A 20,815-nucleotide genomic window follows, 5' to 3' on the forward strand; every position below is an offset into this window, starting at 1 on the left:
AGTTGGGGTTCATGGTGGTAGCCCATGGCCTTTAATTCGGACCGGATTGATCACCGTGTCCTATTTTTATTCAAACGTTCCTCGATATCGCAGGTCACTGAGGTTACGGAGTCGCGCCCGTACCTCGTCTTCCTTAGTGAAGCCTCTAGCTAGAAAACTCGGTCCATTGTCTATTTCAACTAAAATAATATTATTGTTATAAGTCTAGCCTAGTCTAGTCAAGTATGGTCGTCAAATTATCATGTTTGTCTGCCCTTATTTATGTTCATTAGTATCATGTTAGGATGATTCGTTTGGTAGTATATCATGTTAGGGTTATTATTGCTTTTAGTATGTAGTACTCAGCTTTGCTGATTACGTGCTTTGTTTGTGTGTGTTGATCATGGCTATGCCTTATTGATCCTGTGATGACCCAACTTTGGTGAGCAGTCTCTAAGGATCAATAAGCGTTGCCCATCTACAGGTTTGAAGATGATGCATCATTGGGATCGGGATTAGAGAGCTTGTAGTTATATTTGTTTTATTAAGTGATTTGGTTTGTTAACTTATATTTGAAAGTTGTCGTACTATTCGTATTTCCTTATTTCCGTTAATTGGTTTTGGACTTAACATGTAATCGATTATTTATGAACCTAAAAGTTAGTTTTATGTTTTCCGCTGCAAAATTCTGAATAAGCCGTACGTTTTCACACGGGCGATAATGCCTTGATAATTCTCTATAGTTATATTTATAAAAGGGTTGTTGAAAAGGGAATTATCGGGGTATTACAACGTCATACCCACTCAAAAGGCAACTAATCAATTCAACAACTTTAATGCTTCAATCAAGCACTAATCAAGCAAGGAAAAAAAGGTGAATTCAAACTAACAATAAAAAAGGAAGAAGAATCATTTACGAAAAAGGGAATAGCAAATTTTGTATTAATAGAATGGAATATAAATACAAATAAATGTGGAAAAGATTAATTACATAAATAATTTTATAATTGAAATTTTAATAACATAAATATAATGACGGACTATTTCAAAACAAATCTTCAAAAACTGTGAAATAAATTGAAAAATAATTCAAACCAATCTAACAAATGTAGAAAACGTCATTTTTTAATTTTGCATTTGATGTATAACCAGTCTAATAATAAAAAAAAAAGTAGGTACTTCAGTTGAATGGTTAAACGGTTAAACCATACTCCGTACAATTTATAACTTAGGCAATTATGCTATATTATTATTATTATCAATTGACATTTTATCTTAGACATCTAATAACATTTCAATTGTCTAACATCATTAAAAAAAAATATCTCATATAGACCAACATAGATATATCATGACTTATTAATTTCATAACTACTCCCTATTTGTGTTATTACCATTATAATGTCCAAAGTAAGAGTTTAAAATCTAATGCACTATTTTATTACTTTCTAATTTTACAGAAATCACGTGCATTAGCACGGGCCCACACTAGTACATATTGTAGAAATTACAGCATTTTCAAAATGGAATATTTATCATGCTATCCCATAATAATGAAAGAAAATAAGTTAATAAAACCCTTATCTTTTTTAAAACTTACTTCATGAAAAAAAAAATTGGTGCAAGGAGAGAAAATGAACATGTGAGAAGATTCTCCATGTTATTGATGTTCTATGAACATGAGTTATAAAGTTACAGCCTGAAGGACATAATTATCCCACAAGTTATTGCAAAAAGCAACACTAAGAAAAGAAAAATATACTTTTACGTAATAGCATGGGATTAGTATTTAGTAAGCTTCTTGTCTTGGTAATATAACACACACAGACTGTTCTCAGTATATACTAAATACTCTCTTACTAGTTACTACACCTCTTACTGTTCACAATTACCATCCTACAACAACAAACTACAACTACACTATGACATTAAAGACCTACAGAAGTTGCTTCTACTCTCAACTATTTAAGGTGTAACAGGAATGGTATCCGAGGTAGAGATGTGAGAAGAAGCATCATCTTTCGATATGGCAACATAGTTCACCGGACCTGATGGCCTGATCTTACCCTCCTTGGATGACCGAGTTCCGTTTTGAGTGTTGTTTAGAGAGAGTCGACGGGGGGTCCCATTGGAACCTCCATTCGCACGTGGCCCTTTCTTGTTTGCACTACCGGGTCTAGCAGGGCTTGGGCTTGGCCTTGACCCGAAAACAGTTTCCTGGTCTGTGCCCCCCATCTGGTCGATATACTTCTTTTGGTCCTGCGGGGATCAACAGACAGAAGTTACAATTGCAGATAAACAATGTAGAATATAGTCCATCTATACTTGAGGATAGGTACCGGCATAGTCATTTTAAACCCATCAATTCCATACACAATCACGGCCTGTTTGGTAGTCGGACATAATTGGTGTTAATGGGAATGAATTTCTATGTAAATTTGTAAGCAAAATCAATATCCATTCCCATGGTAATGCTAGTTCAGTCAATATTGTCTCTTATTCTTTATAAATTTCCATTACAATCAAGTATCATTTGGGGAGTAGTATACTACTATACTAGTATTAGGTGGGAATGCAAATTTATGAAGAAAAACACCTTCTTGTCAGATAACACTTAGATGTATCCCCATTCCCACCATTTATTACCAGCTAGTCAGCTACCAAACAAGCCGTCAATGAACTGGGTATGAAATGGGATACGGAAGAGGATGGCATTGGCTCAAAGCCTCAGACCCTAAATCGTGGTGATATCCAAGAGTCAGGAGCAGTACATGCCTCTATACCCCTCCTATTTCCAAGGGACAACAGACTTATGAGGGAGAGTCAGTATGCCTCTTTTAGGTAAATTAACCAGTATGGGGAATTTTGTTCACTAATAGACTACAACTATTCCAGATTTGGAAAGGATCAATGCTGCTGCATTCTCAGGGCTATAACCAGAGACCTCTGGTCAAGCTGGATCCAAGCACGTGGTGGTCATTTTCTCATCAAGTTGTTTGATTTTAGAAAATAGAGTTTCCTACCACTTTGCTTCAAATCTAGCCTATGCAGACAACAGGTGAAGGGGAATAAATAATACATGACCAGACCATGCAGGTGCAGCTAGAAGGAGTTTTGTTTTGAGCTGTTAAACTTACCCTCAACCTCCGCTTCTCTTCCTCTCTCTCATGCCTGAGCATGGCATATTCATCCAGCATAGCAAGAAGGGGAACTCCATCATAGGTGAATGTTAGGCCTCTTTCCTCTTCCCAAGTGCGAGTTTTGGCAACTAGAGTCTCCACCATTGCTGCAAGGCCACAAAAAAAATAAAAAAAAATAAGCAATCGGCGTTGTGAAGAATCATTTGCAGAACCTAAATGCCGCTTAGTAATTCACCAAATATCATACAAACCTGGGATTTTGTTCACCATAATTCTGGCTTTCTCTGCCCGCTTAAGATTTAAGTGAGCACCCCTGCTAGCATTATATCTGTTGTCATCCTGTAACAATGAATGAAATCATGAGTCAGAGATCAATGCACATGAAATTATGGCAAAGGAATTACCCATACTGCACAACACTTCCCTACAACTTCACAAGATGAGTGAAAATGAAGAAAGGGAAATATAAAATCTTCAACAAAGTAACTAATAACAAGCAATGCCCGCTGTAATACAAAAGCAATACCAAATGTTCCTCTGGAAGAGAAAATCGAAACTATAGATGCAAACGAACACAAAAGAAAAGAATCACTAGAGTACAAAACAAAGATGGAGCAATACCCGGTTGTAGTCTTCAAGCCAACTCTCTTCTTCACAAGCCGACATCCATTTTTCGACCCTGTCCAAAATCTCTTTTCTGCTAAAAGCCTCTTCTTTGGCCTTCAAGATCTGACTATCCATGTCAGCAATCAACTCTGTGGGCTCCACATTCCCAGCATCAATAATTGCCAAAATCTTTTCACGAGCAGCTTCTGTATCAATTTCTATATGTGCACGAGCATATATCTCCTCAAGTTCACCCTGCTTCTTGAATGCGATTTCCTTCATCCTACTAAACTTTAGATGATCAAGCCTCTCTACTTCAACCTCAGCCTAACAAATAAAACCAAACGGAACGAAAACAAAATTATCAGTACCAAGCATCATTTGATTCCTAATAGCGGCATACATAAAGTAAACCTAACATACCTGCTCAATCAAGTCCAGAGCAAGAGCACCTGGAATGGTGACTTCATCCACTGAGGCTGATATGTTACATGTAACATGGTCAAACAATTCTCGCTCTTCGTCAGGTGTATCCATTAGATTCCACAGATCAATTAACTCGCTAGCTAACTCTTGAAGCTGCAGGGAGAGACACTCTGTTAGACTTGTAGCGTTAGTCTTGCAAGAATGATAGCATCAGATTATAGCCTCACATCCTCTCTTAGAGTCTTAGAAGAAGCTTTAAATTACTTGACAACTTGAAAATTTCAGGTGGCTGTTTCAAATCAGCTTGGTTCAGTTCAGGTCAGTTTTCAAGTTGATTTTGGGTCAACTACATTTCTCCACTAATTTTTGCGGTTGTTTCCAGTTTTAAGTTGAAATCTTGACTCCAAAATTCTAAAAAATTTGGGAGGGACTTGATCAAGCTTAGGAGGTTGCATCGATTTTTGGCTGGTCTAATTGTTGTTGATTAGTGTGATCAATGGTTTACCTTCTGAAGCCTCTGCTTCTTGTCCTCTTCTAGAGCGATAACTGTCTCAGCAAGCTTTGACAGTGTTTCATTGCTTATGCTTTTTGACTGCGAACCATTAGAGTCATTCAAGCTTGGGTGCACTTCTGTCACAGTGCTGTAGAAGTCCATACCAAGGACAGAACAAAGATCATGCACAGTGCTCACGAATTCCAATACCTTGTGCAACCTTTCACTCTGCGCATCAACAAAACTTATGAATGCAACTTTTATTACAGGACATATTATTACCAAGAAAAATGCCGAAATAAACTATACCTTTTCTTTTTACAGGACATATTATTACCAAGAAAAATACTGAAATAAACTATACCTTTTCTTTTTGAAGCTCTTGAAGTTGAGCAAGATATTCCTCTAACTTCCTTAGGGATAAATCGGACTCATCAACTACTGGTGCTTCATCATTCAGGTTCAACTTCCCAGCAATTTCTCCACAGATTTCTTGAATCTGTGTCTGTACATCAGAGAACTCTCTCAACCTCTGCTCTTTTTGTTTACACAGCTTCTCCAATGTTGGTGCAACAGCTGCAAGTTGTTCCTTAATCGTTCCACAAGTTTTCTCAGGCTGCCAAAAAGTAATGTGTAGGACTGATTAAATTGCCACTTAAAATTCAGAAATAAAGAAAAGACAAACAACATTATGACTTGTTCTGATCTCCATGAAAACACTAAAAAATGAGTTATAGTAAAGACAAACCATTCCGAAAACAGTTTTATCTCCAAGAGCAGATAGGAGGGTAGACAGTTCAACATTAGCATCAGCCAAGGTCTGGAGAAGCTGAGCCCTTGATTTAACAGCCAGGTCAACTTTCCTTTTGTAGACATCTAAACATTCCTGTTCTATCTGAAGAAGCATCTTGTCCCTATCCTCATCACTTTCGCCAACTTCATCCCATATTCGCTACACCCAATCAAAAATGACGATCAGCATAATGCTCAGATGTTCAAAACAAAATTACCTCATTCTTTGGCAAATTACCTGTAACTGCTGCAGCAAAGTTCCACAAGTGTTTTCTCCTATAAGAGGATTTTCTGCATCTGCCACTGCCATTGACGATGGAGCTAATTAAGGACCTGCATTGACCCCAAAGTTTCAGCTTCTCTATTTACAAGAAATACCCATCTCACAGAAACCAACATCTCTTATGATCATAACACACAAACAGTCAAACAAACTCTCATTGCTCGCATCAGTTTCTCACTCAGCAGCGTATAACGATCACATAAAACCACAAAACAATAAAACACTCGAATAAGGTAACGGATTGAAAATAAGTGGCATCAGAAATCCAATTCACCTGTTGTTCATTGTTCAATCACCCACCAACTATGAAAGGAACATATAAGTGCTTATTAAGCAGGACAAAGCCTCCATCAGTGACAAGGATAATTATGACAGATCATCTACAATTAACATTTGATACCACCATACAATTATTAGGTCAATCTAGTACTGTACTTTTTAGTTCCAACTTAGCAACATTATCCACAAATCATACATAGTTGGCATCACTCACTGCTAACCCACATTATGATAACAATTTCCATCCCTTCATTATTATATACTTAAATAATAATTTACAATAAAGTACATACAAACATACTTTAACATGCTAAACCCACATAATCTTAAACTCAAGAATCAACAAAATACTAACTCATCCCTCCCACCAAACCCACAAACAGGAGGGTCTTAAACCCACAACATTATGAAATATCATCAAATATCGAATGGGCACGCCGTGAATCTTGGGGGTCATACCAAGAACTCGAGATCAAATCCCGTCTAAATCACTAAAAAGAATCAAATACCCATCAATAAAATTCAAGATCTTTAGCTAAACCAGCTCTATAATCAGCTAAACCCCAGAAAAATCAAGAATAGAAATCCCTAAAAAAATCAAATAATAAACGCATCAAATGTGTTAATGAGTTAACTCAAGAAAATTAGTTAAATAATCAGATCCTCAAAGTAGTCAAGCAAAAACCTACCTCAAATCAACTAAAAATAAGACGCATTAATCAATAATATCGAAGATTAAGCCATACCCATTACCAAAAAAAGAGCTCACAATAAAAGACAATGTGGAAGTTGCTGAACTAAGAAGTAAATAAAAGGAAGAAAAAAGCTTACGCAGATAGTCCTTGTTAAATGTTTAGGGTTTTCTGGGTGGTTAGATCTGAAGTATTTTGGTCGTCCCGAGGAGAGAGAAAGAAGGAAGAGTGAGAGAGAGTGTGAAGTGAGGACAGTGAAGATGATGAAGATTGAAGAAGACGAGGAGAGAGAAAACTGTAAGAGTTAAGTGCCGTGGGACCCACTATGTGAAATGGCCCCTTCTTTCTCTCTCCATCCCATATGATTGTCTGAAAAGTTTTTCTTAATTTTTTTATCTGTTTTCTTGAATATTTTTTTTACTTGTTTGACACCCATGATTTCTTGTGGTATTTACTGATTGTGACATTGCTCCCGTCTCCTATCTCAAATGACATATTACCGGGTGTACGGTGCTCCCTCTAATATATTATATTTATATGTGGGAAAAAAATATGATAGGAAATCATCAATGGGCACAAAAATATTTTTTGGTGTACAGTGCGCCCGAGTGCACCCAGGGGCGGATTTTTGTTGTGGCTGGGGAGGGCCTGGCCCCCGGCCGAAAAATTTTGTAGTGTATTTTTAGTTATGGTCCCCCCTAAAATGTGTGTATAATTGTATAATTATATAGTATATTGCTTAATTTGTTCTACCGGCCCCCCTCCTAAAACCATTCAAGGTCCACCACTAGGTGCACCTAATAATTTTCATTTAGGTGTTTGGTCTTAAGAGCATTATCAGCATTTAGCCAAGCTTCGTGCCAACCCCGCTTGCTTTTCCGTTTGTGGTTGTTTATGTTCGGACCATGGGCAATCCACTAGTCATGACTCATGGGTCGTATTGTGTTCATACTAGAGTCTTTCGATGTGCGGCTATTTATAATCTAACCCTGCTATTATGAACCAAACACGCAATCTACTAGCCATGGGTCGTATTGTGTTGATACTAGAGTTTTTTGAAGTGCATTTATTTATAATCTAATCCTATTACTATGAACCAAACAATAGAGATAGAAAGCAAAATTCGTTCTAAAACTGAACAATACACATGCATATACATCTTTAATATTGGTTGTATTTGGTTGTTAGAGGATTCAGCAAAAATTAGAGGATTTGGCCACTTTAGAGGTTTGACCAATTCAATCCTCTAATATAATTACGAAGTAGGTGTTTGGAATTTAGAGGATTGAGATAGAGGATTGGGATGAATCCTCTAATTCCAAAAAGTTGCTCTATATTAGAAGATTGTCAAACCTCTAAATTCGCCAAATCCTCTATTTTTTGGTGAATCCTCTAACAACCAAACATAGTCAGTCTTGTTTCTATTTTTTTCCATTAAATTTTCCACTTTTCCATGTATTATATTAATTAAAAATGAATTGAAAACACAACAAAACAAAAACATGTACTCCTTGTGCTCCTAAATGTTTTTCCCATTTTCCTTTTGCATACTTGTCAATGAACATTTTACATCGTTAATATCTCTAATTATGTGTTGTTAAAATTTATAAAATTTACATATTGTTAAAGTACTCGTTGAGACGAATCAAACAAGATCTCACATGACTATGTTTTTCTTATATATTGAACATAATTCAAAAGATTCTCTTCCATTATAAATAGTATCAAGATTTCATATGGGGAAAACATTAAGAAACGAAGGGAGTACTATATTACATTTTTCAAGTTATTATATTCTCTTTTTCCCATACAAATCAATTACCAATTTATTATATTCTATTTTTCTTAAAACCCGTGAAAATGGTCAAACGACACTATACAAATGAGACAGAGGGAGTATATAACAATGAACAACATAATAAATAAATTTAATTATAAAAAATACTCCCTCCGTCCCGGAATACTCACAACGTTTTGACTATTTGCACTATTCACATAATTCACTTTGACCGTATTTTATTTATAGTATATGAAAATAAGTGTTAGCATATAATATATTGTTGGCTTCATCTTAAGTTTTTATAATATATAATTGAAGATGTTGATGGTCAAAGTTGTGCATTGAAAAACATGTTCAGTCAAATCGTTGCGAGTATTCTGAGACGGAGAAAGTAATCATGGACCAAAATACTACACTAGTTTAAGGCAATGTTCGGCAAAACTAGAGGTAGCGGGTAGCGGTTAGCAGTTGAGTAACGGTTAGCGGTCAATAGTAGCGGATAACGGATAACGGATAATTTATTATTTATATTAATTACTCCCTCCATTTCTTTTTGATTTTCCTGTTTCTATAAATGTCGTTTCTATTTGATCATCCTGTTTCTATTTTGGGACATGACTTTTTACCATAAATTTCTCCACCATCCCTTATTTAATTCATTCACATTTTCCTATTCACCCACCCAACCCCACTTTTATGATTTTTTATTACTTTCATAAAAATATCTTCTCTCTCCTTCATTTCTTTATTACTTTCTTCATTTATTTATTATTTTCTTTTACACTCAATCATTACTCTTACACCCAATCATTAAAAGATTCCAATTTCTTAATTTCCACCCAAAACTCCAAACAGGAAGATAAAAAAGAAACGGAGAGAGTATTATTTATTATTTATTACTTATTACTTAGCTAATGTATATTGCATTCAACTAGCTTAATCCGTATTAATTAATCAATATAAAACCCGGCTTCCCTTAAATTTGTGGAGCTAATATGAAATATCCTTATAGCTTGGGGTCTCGAAACAATGCTCCTCCACACATTATCATGGAAAAAGCTTAAAGTAACACAAACATTCTTACATAATCATGTAATATTAAGTTAAATCAATCAACCACAGTGTTTAGTGATTGATCATGGTTACTTTAAGAAGTTTATTTAATTCACTAATTAATGCAAGAAACTGAGAAAGTACTGCATATATGGGAAATTGTAACTATTATAAGTTATAACTAATTTTTGGGTCCGGGCGATGTTACGGGTTACTACATTAATACGGAGTAACATTCACACTTAGTTAGATTTATTTTGTCAATGATAACACGAAACATGTCATATTCGAATAATAAAAACGTTATTGTTTAAACTCAAGGCCGTAGGTTCAAATTCATAAACAGAGTGACACGTGTCATACAAACTTTCCTTATAAATAGTATATATAATAAAAAAAAAATGGTAAATAGTAAAGAAAAACAAAAAATAGAAATATTAAATGTTTAATGGGTTAATTTGACATATTAATTAACTTTTAAGGTTGTCTACTCGTGAAGATTGGTTGCTAGTTGCTACGTGCATGCCATCCCTGTATTCCATCTTTAACTTATTTATATTATTAATTAATTAAGCTATAGTATCTGAGCGATTTCCTTCAATATTGTATAAAGATCCAACAATTCCCTAAATACGTTACTTTTTAAGTTATTTCCCACCATACCGTCCACGTAAGCAAGGGAGAAAGAGAAGTAATTTTTTTTTTTCCGGTTCAGCATTGAACCGCTATATGAGATAGCGGTTTCGTTTTAAAGCAAACCGCCATCTCAGATGGCGGTTCAATGTTATAAACCGCTATCTCAGATAGCGGTTTGTATTAAAACAAAACCGCTATCTCAGATGGCGGTTTACTTAATTGTAAATTATTTTTAACATGAATTACAGTTTAAATAGAAATATAATTTAGAAGTAACCTCTTATGACATCAATTGTGTCTGTAGCTCAGTGGATAGAGTGTGTTGTTTCTATGTAGGAGGTCGTGGGTTCAAATCCTACCTGATGTGTTTATTTCTTTTTAACCATTTATTAATATTCATTATAAACATTTCTAAATTTAACTTATCAACATTAGTGTCTGTAGCTCAGCGGATAGAGTGTATATTTCCTAACCAAAAGGTCGTGGGTTCGACCCCTAGCTGATGAATTTTTTTTTTTTTTTAACCATTTATAAATAGTACTACCTATGTGATTATAAACCGCTATCTCAGATAGCGGTTTACTTAAGTCAACCGCTACCTGAGATAGCGGTTTAGTGTCGCTTCGTTAAAAAAAAAAAATGACCGGTTTTAATGCTGACGTGGACGGTATGGTGGAAATTAAGTTAAAAAGTGGCGCATTTTGGGAATTTGACGTTCTTTAAACAATATTGAAGGAAATCGCTCATAGTATCTTAAAATAAGTAAAAATAAAATTAACTTTTATAATACGGAGTAATGTTTTTTTAAGTTGCGCCAAAAGTGAGAAGATTGCCGGTCAAAGAAGAAGCTAGCTCAAACTTTTTTATATTTTTAAAGACGAAAGGAGAAAGAAATGGTCAAACACAAGAAACTCAAATGTCATAGTCTCTAACTACCAACAACTCAACAAGAACCCTGTTTGTCAAAAGAATGAATCAAGTAGAAACTTGAGGCACAAATGTGGAATTTAAGTGTTGCTTGGACTTGGCCATGGAATGGTATTCATTGACCAGTACTAGCACATTAATTAGTACTTCACATTCATACTCCATTTTATTTGTTCACTTTTTTCTTTCTTTGTAGGTATATCTAATTATTTTTTCAGATCACATTTATTAAAAGTGAGAAGAAATAGGAAGAGATTGAGATTTTCATCCTTAAAAAGACCATATTTAGATTTGATTTGATTTGATATTGATGAGATCTAATGTCGTGTCGATCTTTAACACAAAAATTTATGCCAAAACACAAAAAATATGGTGGATTTTTCGGGCCAAATTAGGCTTTTTCGACCGACGAGTTCAAACTTTGGTAAAAAAAAAAGCACGTTTTTAGGGTTGTCTAAACCTGCAATTTTTTTGGACCGGATCAAATCGGGACAACATGTCGGACCATTGATGATCTGATTTACGTTGATACCATAGCCTTGATTTCATGCAACTAACCTTTACCTCAAACTTTGCTTGGTTGTTTTGTTCCTAATTATCATTTGTTTAGTGGTTGCAATTCTTAGAAATGAGAATTCATATATCCCATTTTGGTCCAATTCTCATGTTTATCAGGTGGGAATGGGATATGTAAATGAGTTTTGGAATGAAAAACGATGACCTTAATTCCCATATTTTATTTCCTATGGAGGGGATGTTAATTGATGAAGGGAATCGGGAAAAGAGCATAAAGGCTAAAATGTCATTAATAGGGGGTGTTCATCGGTCCAAACCCGAACCGGATCGAACCAATCCGGATCGGACCGAAGACTGAAATTTTGATATTCAAGATTCGAAGACCGACCGATCATGCTTGGACCGGATCCGGATCGGACCGAAAAAATCGGTCCAAAACCCGGACCGGACGGTTTGGATCGGCAGTAGACCTATTTCTATATATTTTTTATTTTTTCTACAAATTATGGTAAAAAAGAAAAAATATATAAAAAATTTAATTGTTTAAGGCCTTTTTTGTAAGATAAAATAAAATATATCATAATATAGTAATATTAACAACATAGTAAAGGAGAGAATTATATTTTTAATAGTTTATATTATATTTTATTAAGAAAGTATCGGTCCGGTCCAAAATCGGGTTTTGGACCGGACCTGACCGGACCAAAGATCGTAATTTGATATGATATTTCTCGACCCAAAGATCGAACCGATTGCCTTTGGTCCAGTCTGGTCCGATCTGGGTCGGTCCGGTCCGATCCATTTGATAAGGAAGCCTAAAAGGCACTTAATTTTCATTGCTTAAAACATCACCGCTTAAACCAAAAGAACATTTGACGGAAGATTACTACCCAACAAACGCCAACCATTGACCCACGGCAAGCAACGAGCGATCTCGTGGGCAACAACATTACTACTTCTACCGACAAAAGACCAAAAAATATTAGAAAAAAAAAAACTCAACAAAAAACCAAGAAATGTTAGAAAAAGAACTAGAAACATGATATTATGGCATCTAAAACAAGGTGGAAATGGATTTACCCTTCCTCGTGCTCGCGAATTGCATTGATCTCATTCACACAGTCACTCTCCACAACTACATTGTTAAAGCCATGCTCCATCCCCAACTGTAGCCCCAGAGCACGAGCTTTGCTTCATCCACTTTTGCTTCCCACAGGTCTCCACAATTACATTTTCAATTTTATAGGAATGTTGTTTAATTATTTTTCATGTTACTACATTTAATTCCAAAAAAAATCTAACCATACATATTCATATATTTAGCAATTACTAATTCTCTATAATTAAATAAGTTGATGTTCTTATTGGTAATTTTACACAATCAAACAGCTATTATATATCTACTATTTACCAAACACTTTTACAAAATCAGCTAATACAATCAGCTAGCCAGACGAGCTAATACCAACAACTAGTCAAAATTGCTAATACAATCCGCTACCGCTAACAGCTAACCGCTAGTTGCCAAACATGTATAATTTTGGGACGTACGAAATAAAATACAATACTATAAAAGTGGGACGGAGGGAGTAGTATTGTGTTTTGTAGAACGATTTCCCTAAATGTTGTTAAAAACAAAAGAAATTCCCCATTTGCAATTTTAAAACTAATTCCCACGATACCGCCCACGTAGGATCAGATACTAACTCCGTTTTTCTTAAAAAAAAATTAAACAGTAGAACCGCTAATCGTATTATGTATCAAAAATGACAATGAACCGCTATTGCCGTTAGCGGTTCTATTTATAAGAGCGGTTCTATTAATAAAACCGCTGTGGCTTTCATGATGGGTGAAAGTGTGAAACATACCAATCCCTCTCCAATAATACACACGAAACCACAATGAAAACACTCATCCTCTCATTATGTATCCTTCAATAATAAAAATAAATGTGATCAGAAAGAAACAGCCACTGATGGAGTTAAGTAATTCAGTACTTCCTATACACAATAAAACTGATACTTCAAATGCTAATACTCAAATTATAAAAGAAAATCAGTCCCAACTCCCAGGCCAGCAAACACTCACAGGCTAAATAAACATCTCTATATTTCCTATTTGAGTTGCATCGCGGTATCAAATAACCCGACTTTACGATATCAAAAATGACCGAAACACTACACCATAATGTATACACCATCCATAGATATAGATATAGATATAGATATAGATATAGATATACAGGGCATCTGAACAAACCAGGCTACCTTGCCAGTTTAAAACTGCGTTTTTCTTCTTGATTTTCACCTGGTAATATACTGAATTTCAGCGTTTTCTCTTAGCCACTCTAGCACTTTTGCTCCCTCGAGAACCTCTTGAACCTTAGATTTACAAATATGTAAACACTGTAACGTTTGAACAAGGAAAGAAGCAGTGCAAGAAATAAAACTATGAAGGTAAAGAAAAAATAAAGAAGAAGAGTAAACCTGTTCTCTGACACGCTCTTCATCGTACTCTTGCTGATGCTTCTTAAATTCTGCAATGGAGCTTTCGATCTCCTTCACCACCTCATCAGTTGATACCTGCATTAAGTATTTAAGTATCATCATCAAGTGGTGTGGTTTCTTTTCTTTACAAACTTCTCTCTTAAGCAGCCATAACAGATTAACAGCTACTAACTCCGTTTCATAAAGATCTTTACGGATACTATTTGCACAAATGTTAAGATAAAGATGAGAAAGTTGATTGAATATAATAAAATATGGATGAAGTAAGAGAAATGTGTACAAAATTGGGTGGGTGTAAGGAAAAAAAATGAATAAAGTAAGAGAAAGTGAGTAACATTGTAAATATTGTGAAGTAAGAAGGGTAAAGTAGTAAATTTTCATGTTAAAAAATAGAATAAAACAATTGTAAAGAACATTATGAAACGGACAAAAACGAAAAGTGTAAAGATCATTTTGAAACGGAAGTAGTGGGAATTATGGGCCGAGGGAACAAGCAAAGCCTAGTTCGATGCTTTGGCATCAGAGAGAACAGTAGAAGAAAGCTGTCAAGTGTATGTATACTCCACTACAAGAGTACAAGATCTTTACCTGTAAATTTTCGCGTTTAAATATGTCTCCTACAGCCAGGTTCTGTTTTATCACCTGAACTATGTTTTCTTTCTCGTGTTCAATGTATTCAGCTACTGTCTTCGGATTTGTTAAGGATGCCAACTGCTCATCATTCAACTTCATTTGTGCCTGTATAATCATACAGAAAACACGAGAAAGAAAAATTTAGCGCAGAAAAATGAATGACAGATGGATCACCTTTCGAGGACGCACATAAGGTAATTTGGAATAGATCACGTAAAACTGTTCCAACCTTAATGACCCGACGTCCCGACCCAAAACAGCCTGACACAGACCTAAACTTTGCCCGAAATTAGGTAACTCGATTTTGACCCCATCTGAAATTGACGCGAAACAGAACTAAATGACTTATCACCAAAATATGACTCTAGCAGTCAACCTAAATCCAACCTGAACACCCCATATTTCACTTCTACCTACAATATATCACCTTCTAAAGCTGCATTTTTAATTTATTTATTTTATGGCTCCCTTTGACTCCTCGGTCACAAATCTCTCAGGATTATTAGGCAAAGTAGAATCAGGTAGGAATCTCCCTTCCTATATATGATAGTTCGTTACTAGAGTAATTTTCAAGTCTTGCGGGAAATATATAGTAAGTGCTGACCTGAATTTCCAGAAGCTTTCCTCCATACATTTGCCTACCTTCTTCCTCATACAAGGACTGAGGAATATCAACTTCGACTAACTGTAGTTAACAAAGGATTCCAAATAAGAAGCTGTGAATGTGATAACCTCATGTATGATAAACATCACTGGTTGAGTTATAATTTTCCAACGGAATCTTCATAATAGCGATTCTAGTGAAACCGAAATGGGAGAATTGAAAAGTAGAGAAACACCTTACGAAGCTGGTCTAGAATTGCATTATCTGTTGCTTGTTCCTTGGCTGTTATTTCAAGCTCCCGACATCTCTGCAGCAATGCCTCCCTGACCTGCAAAAATGCAGCATTATGAGTAAGATTATAACATTTTTATCTCCTTCCTAAGCCACCACAAGCTACAGTTATCTGAAACAAGTAACAACTAATTACCTCCTCCAAAGTTGAACATCCTGGTAGAAGCTTTTCAGCAAGAGAATCATCAAATGGCGGCAGTTCTCTGTAAAATAGTTCTTTACATTCCACCTGTAAAATGAAAGGTTAAAGTAACATATTAATAATGTTAGGACTCGGAAAGTGATCTAATATTTTCTGCAACTAAACAAAAACTCATAATAAGTAAGAAATTAACATAATCTAATATGAGTAAAGATCGTACTCCCAATACCTCGCACATAAAGAAAATTGTGCCAAACTTGAACACCAAATTATACAAGGGGAGAAATCAACATTCTATTAACCGGTTTATTTAATGTAGTGAAATGCAAAGTTTGTGGAACATGTCATGTATTTATAAAATCAACATACTACAAGCTGCAGTGATGCAAAGATGTAACCCCCCGCCCTCCCATTATCAAAAAAAGGCCAGCATATGCCATTTATGATTCGGAAAATACAAGTAGAACACTCACTGTGAATTGAGCTTGTACTCCACGGAGATCTTCTTGTCTCCATGATTCGGGAAATACAAGTGGAAAAGATTTTGTTTCACCTTGTCGGATTCCGATTATTGAATCAAGAAAACCAGGAAGAACATTTTCTGCATCTTCTGTGTCAAAGTTAAAACCTGGGAAAATATAGATCAATCAGTAAGAAATGATGCACAATTCACTTGCCAAAGCATACCTCAACTGAAAATTTAAGCATGAAATGTTAGTCTAGCGCATGGATGGAATACATTATTTCGTATTATATTAAATTTATATTTTGAACCTACGATGTTGTTCTACAGAGCTAAGTCTACACTGCAAAAGTCCATGATTTATGATTGCTTCAACCTCCTACAACAGCACCATCTAAAGAAATACTTGTATACTTATTACCGTAGCAAAGCCTGGATTATATGAAGCAACAAGAATGGTTAGAGCTCTCTAACCAATGTATAAATTAGGAGGAGAAGGGGATTCTCTAAAGTCACTTGGAAGCTACATCAAATTCTGACAAAATCCTCCCTTTCATGATTATTCTTTTAAATTGAGGCGCAATTTTGTGTCCCTGACTACTTTATCACTACTTCTTTCAGAATTATTGGCCTACATGCAATATTTATCGAAAAATGCAGTCCAATAACAGATTTAATCAACCACCAAATCAGACTTTCCTGTCTGAAATAGACGAAGCTTATATTTTAAAGAGAAACAAAGGATTACTAAGTTCTTCATGAAGTAGTACTTATAATAGGAAAGCGGCCAAGAAAAACCTTTGCTCTCAGCAGAAGGAATCTTTTGAGAATCTTTTCCACCTTCCTCAATTGTTGCTGCTGATATATCCACTACCACAACATCACCAACCTGTGAAATTATAGCCGCATACAAATTATGTCGAGCTAAAACTATGTCAACTCCAGTACACAGCAGGAGAATTTAAGCATTTATCAGTACCAGTAACAGAATTACAGGAAAGTACATGTTAAAGATCGGAAAGTGGATTCTTTAATGCCTTTAACTTATGAATTTAAGAAGTGCATCAGATATTTGCACCACAGAAGATACAAGAATCAGTAAACCTAGTTAAAGGTTCTCTCTCACTGCACATCAGAAAATTTTAGAAAACTCATCCTGAAATGGAAATTGCTAAAACATATGAAGTATGTTTATTTATCCTCCACGATATGAATGCAACATTAAATGCCACTTTATAATACAATGCAACTTCAATAAATCTACTAAACTTATAAGCATGTGAGGAAATTTCTACAACAACCTATATTTTGTTTTGGAGGAAGTATAAAGTAGTAAACAGAGCAGAGTGCTTGACCATGAGAACCTAACTAACTTGTAAAGCAGTGTGCATCACTTAGTTATGATATCCTGCTTCTGTTATCTCACTGATGCTTATATAAATTAAATTTGAACAATTTCTTCCAATTTATACCGATATGCTTACTTAAAAATAAAAATATTAAATTTCCAGTCTCAACACTTACCTGAAGCCCTCTTTCAGTGACTATTCTCATTGGACCTAACGTCTTATATCGACGTTTTAGCTCTCGTTCGCAAGCTACCTCAGCAGTTATTTCATTATCTATTTCAACAACAATCTTCAAGTTCTTGTATCCATCTTCAGGATTCCATCTTACTTCAGGCAACACATCTACCACGACATCAAACCTGTATGAACGGCACAGGTATTTAATGATCCGTACAAAGCAACAAAACAAAACACTTGAGTTCAATGATACATGAGGTCAGCAACGGTACGCAACCATGATGGACCCACAGGGCAACAGCTTTAGGAGAAGCATGGGGAATCGAGAAATATGCAACGCCTCCATCACCTACTTACAGTCAACTAACCCCAATGAAGACTTTGATGAGTGAAATCATTAATTTTTAACGGACACAATTTTCAAATATTCAGATGAATAGATTTTTTTATGCATTTGCAAAGAGTTGGTTGTAACTTCATCCTCCTATTCTGCATAATACGGGTCTAAATTGTATGAGATGATATGTTTTATCAAATTGGCATGTAAAGAGAACAAATAATACTTCAAATAAATTCCACGGTTACAGGAATATATCACTTACTTCAAAGAATTTGATGAAGCGTACGTCTTCTCCATCTCTGAAAATGAAGTATTGATTCTGACGGAATCTTGTAAAGCTATTCCATTTACCTTTTTCAGATGACCAACAAAAAGTTAGAAAATCTAACTGTGGTCTCATTTGAGGCTAACTTTGAATGCACAATAGTATGAGGGTATTGCACATAAATCAGGAAATCCTACTTATAAAAATTTAAAGGAAACAGATTATACCGATGACAAGGCATGAGGAAGGATCCTTTTCAGTATAGACTCAATAGTCGCCCTTTCAACATTTCTCTTCCCTGCGTAGCTAATAAGAATACTGTCCGGAACTTGCTTTCCAGGCCGAAATCCAGGAACCTAATATAATAAAACCGTGACTTGTATGATTAGGAGCAATCATCAAAGATGGATACACAACAAGTCCAGAAAATTAATCAATTATACTAACAAATAACATGCTGTTACACCAATGCCCCTAAGAGGCTCCTGCCTAGAGCTGGGTGAGGAGGATTCAGATATATGGAGAATCCTAATAACATAAGCTCTATGATCCTTATACACAGATTTAAAGAGGTTTTTCACGAGAGAACCTTGATCCGTAATTGGCTGATTACATCACAGGAAATAAGAAGCACGGTTCACTGAGACATTTGAATTAGTCTGTTGTCACCAAAGTTGGAAGATGCCCAAATCCCAATAGGTTCGTGTATACTACTTAAATATAATCTAACACTTTGGTCTTTAAAGTACCAGATCCACCACATTCAGATATAAGTATTCCACATTTTAACACAAAAGTGAATTTCATCCAAAAACATAAACATATGAATTTAAATCGTATAGAGCCATTAATCGACTAAACCACAAGGTATATCTGATCTTTTGGTTTTAAAATAATATTCATATATTTCATCAAGAAATTAAATTTCAGTTACATAGGTCTACAGGCTCAAACAATATCCTAACACACATAGTAGCATCAAGCTTCGGCGCGAATCAGTGTACTTAGAGGGAAAAAAAACATATTACATCCAAACTATCCCAACAATCAGTAAACAAAGATAAATGTCATACTCATACGTGCATATATTCATAATTTAATCCAACTATGAGCTACTAATCACAATAAGCTTTCTATATTTGGAAAGAAAAGAGTGAAGAGGAAGCACCTTTGCCTGCTTTGAAAGCTCTCTCATAACTCCTTTATAACAATCATCACATACTATTGGTGGAACAGTCACAGTCAATCTGACCTGCAATAATAGGAAAAACCATAAGAAATTTCATCAATATTAACCTAATGAAGTCTAGATAATCCCAATTTATAGATAAAATTCAAAGAACAGATTAAATTGATTGATTACGGACAATTCAGTATAGAATGTTAAAAATAAATAAAAATAAAAATAAAAAAGCATATAAACACACAAATTTAAGGGATAAATGAGATTGCCCTTTTGAATTCCCAAGGAAATTCAACTAATTTTGCAATACCCACATGAAAATTCATCACAAAGAGAAGAACCCAGTTGGAATTCCAGTAGATTTTCAGCAAATTGAGCAATACCCAGTAGAGAAATCATCAATTATTGATTAATAGAGCAAAAAAATTACAAATTTAAGGACAAATACCCAACACTTACTCTAGAATTGGGCTCTTTAACCTCTGTTACATCAATATCAGCAGGAAGCTTATCTTCCTTTTCGACATTCTTCGTGTTCGAAGCGGTAGCAGAGGATGAAGCTGAGAGATGAGTAGGAGGGGGTTTGAAAAATGAGTGTTGAAGGGGATAGAATTGGCGGGAAGAAGGAGACAAGTGGAGGAATTTGTAGAGGGTGTTGTTGGTTTTGTGAAAAAGGTTGGAATTATTGGTAGTTAGGAGAGAGAAAGATGATGAGCGAGTATGAAATGAAAGGTTCATGGAAATTGCAGATGTCCAGAGCTCCATTGACATGGTTAAGCTAAAGCTATAGTGTTTTCAGTGGAGTGAAGGGAAATAGAGGGATGGAGTTGGTTGATCGTTTCTTTGTTTGGATAAATAAATCGGATTGTAGATAGAGCTACTTGGTTTTTGCTTATTCTTTTCCTTCCCTTTCTTTTTTCTTTTTTTCTTTTTTCTTTCCTCTTTGCTCATTCAATCCGTGGACTATAGACCGTGTTGCATATAGAACATGGTGCACCAAAAGAACATATGTGCATAAGCAAAAGAACATGACACTCGGCAAAAGAACATCCTATATAATATTTCACTTTTTTGTTATAAAAATAATACATTATTTTACTATTTATTAAAAACTTAAATAAAAAAAATACTCATGTTCTTTTCTCCTAACCAGATGTTCTTTCAATTATATACTAGTGTTCTTAAGGTGTACCATGCTCTATGTGCACCATGATCCACTTTCTAAATTGCGTTGTTCATTGGCCTTTTGTTGGACTTAT

General features: G+C 35.2%; 2 protein-coding genes across 2 annotated transcripts; both read right to left on the reverse strand.

The window, feature by feature from the left end:
• Positions 1 to 1,722: 1,722 nt before the first annotated feature.
• LOC110777855 (65-kDa microtubule-associated protein 1) lies at positions 1,723 to 7,046 on the reverse strand. Its single transcript, XM_021982442.2, has 10 exons — positions 6,830 to 7,046; positions 5,675 to 5,769; positions 5,393 to 5,596; positions 5,009 to 5,260; positions 4,657 to 4,872; positions 4,149 to 4,304; positions 3,741 to 4,052; positions 3,371 to 3,458; positions 3,117 to 3,265; positions 1,723 to 2,238 (listed from the first exon to the last, which is right to left on the reverse strand). The coding sequence occupies exons 2-10, from the start codon at positions 5,744 to 5,746 to the stop codon at positions 1,945 to 1,947; spliced, it is 1,743 nt and encodes a 580-aa protein (XP_021838134.1). The 5' UTR covers positions 5,747 to 5,769; positions 6,830 to 7,046; the 3' UTR covers positions 1,723 to 1,944.
• Positions 7,047 to 13,554: 6,508 nt separating this feature from the next.
• Positions 13,555 to 20,434, reverse strand: LOC110777856 (trigger factor-like protein TIG, Chloroplastic). Its single transcript, XM_021982443.2, has 13 exons — positions 20,016 to 20,434; positions 19,542 to 19,625; positions 18,601 to 18,729; positions 18,371 to 18,459; positions 17,767 to 17,950; positions 17,041 to 17,131; positions 16,253 to 16,407; positions 15,774 to 15,866; positions 15,582 to 15,674; positions 15,347 to 15,427; positions 14,698 to 14,847; positions 14,089 to 14,184; positions 13,555 to 13,983 (listed from the first exon to the last, which is right to left on the reverse strand). Exons 1-13 carry the CDS (start codon positions 20,325 to 20,327, stop codon positions 13,906 to 13,908), a joined length of 1,635 nt encoding a protein of 544 aa, XP_021838135.1. The 5' UTR covers positions 20,328 to 20,434; the 3' UTR covers positions 13,555 to 13,905.
• Between the last annotated feature and the right edge of the window lie 381 nt (positions 20,435 to 20,815).

The sequence above is a fragment of the Spinacia oleracea genome, chromosome 4 (assembly GCF_020520425.1).
Source record: "Spinacia oleracea cultivar Varoflay chromosome 4, BTI_SOV_V1, whole genome shotgun sequence".
NCBI classification, from domain to species: domain Eukaryota; kingdom Viridiplantae; phylum Streptophyta; class Magnoliopsida; order Caryophyllales; family Amaranthaceae; genus Spinacia; species Spinacia oleracea.

Bases quoted from the DNA above. Each gene is read 5' to 3' on its own strand.
- LOC110777855 (XM_021982442.2), bottom strand. From the start codon at position 5,746: ATGGCAGTGGCAGATGCAGAAAATCCTCTTATAGGAGAAAACACTTGT. The intron at 5,261-5,392 runs GTTTGTCTTTAC...ACTTTTTGGCAG, and splicing joins ATAAAACTGTTTTCGGAATG to CCTGAGAAAACTTGTGGAAC. The intron at 3,459-3,740 runs GTATTGCTCCAT...TCATTGTTACAG, and splicing joins GGCTTGAAGACTACAACCGG to GATGACAACAGATATAATGC.
- LOC110777856 (XM_021982443.2), bottom strand. From the start codon at position 20,327: ATGTCAATGGAGCTCTGGACATCTGCAATTTCCATGAACCTTTCATTT. The intron at 18,730-19,541 runs GTGCTTCCTCTT...TTATTATATTAG, and splicing joins AGCTTTCAAAGCAGGCAAAG to GTTCCTGGATTTCGGCCTGG. The intron at 17,951-18,370 runs GTAAGTGATATA...CCGTTCATACAG, and splicing joins GCTTCATCAAATTCTTTGAA to GTTTGATGTCGTGGTAGATG.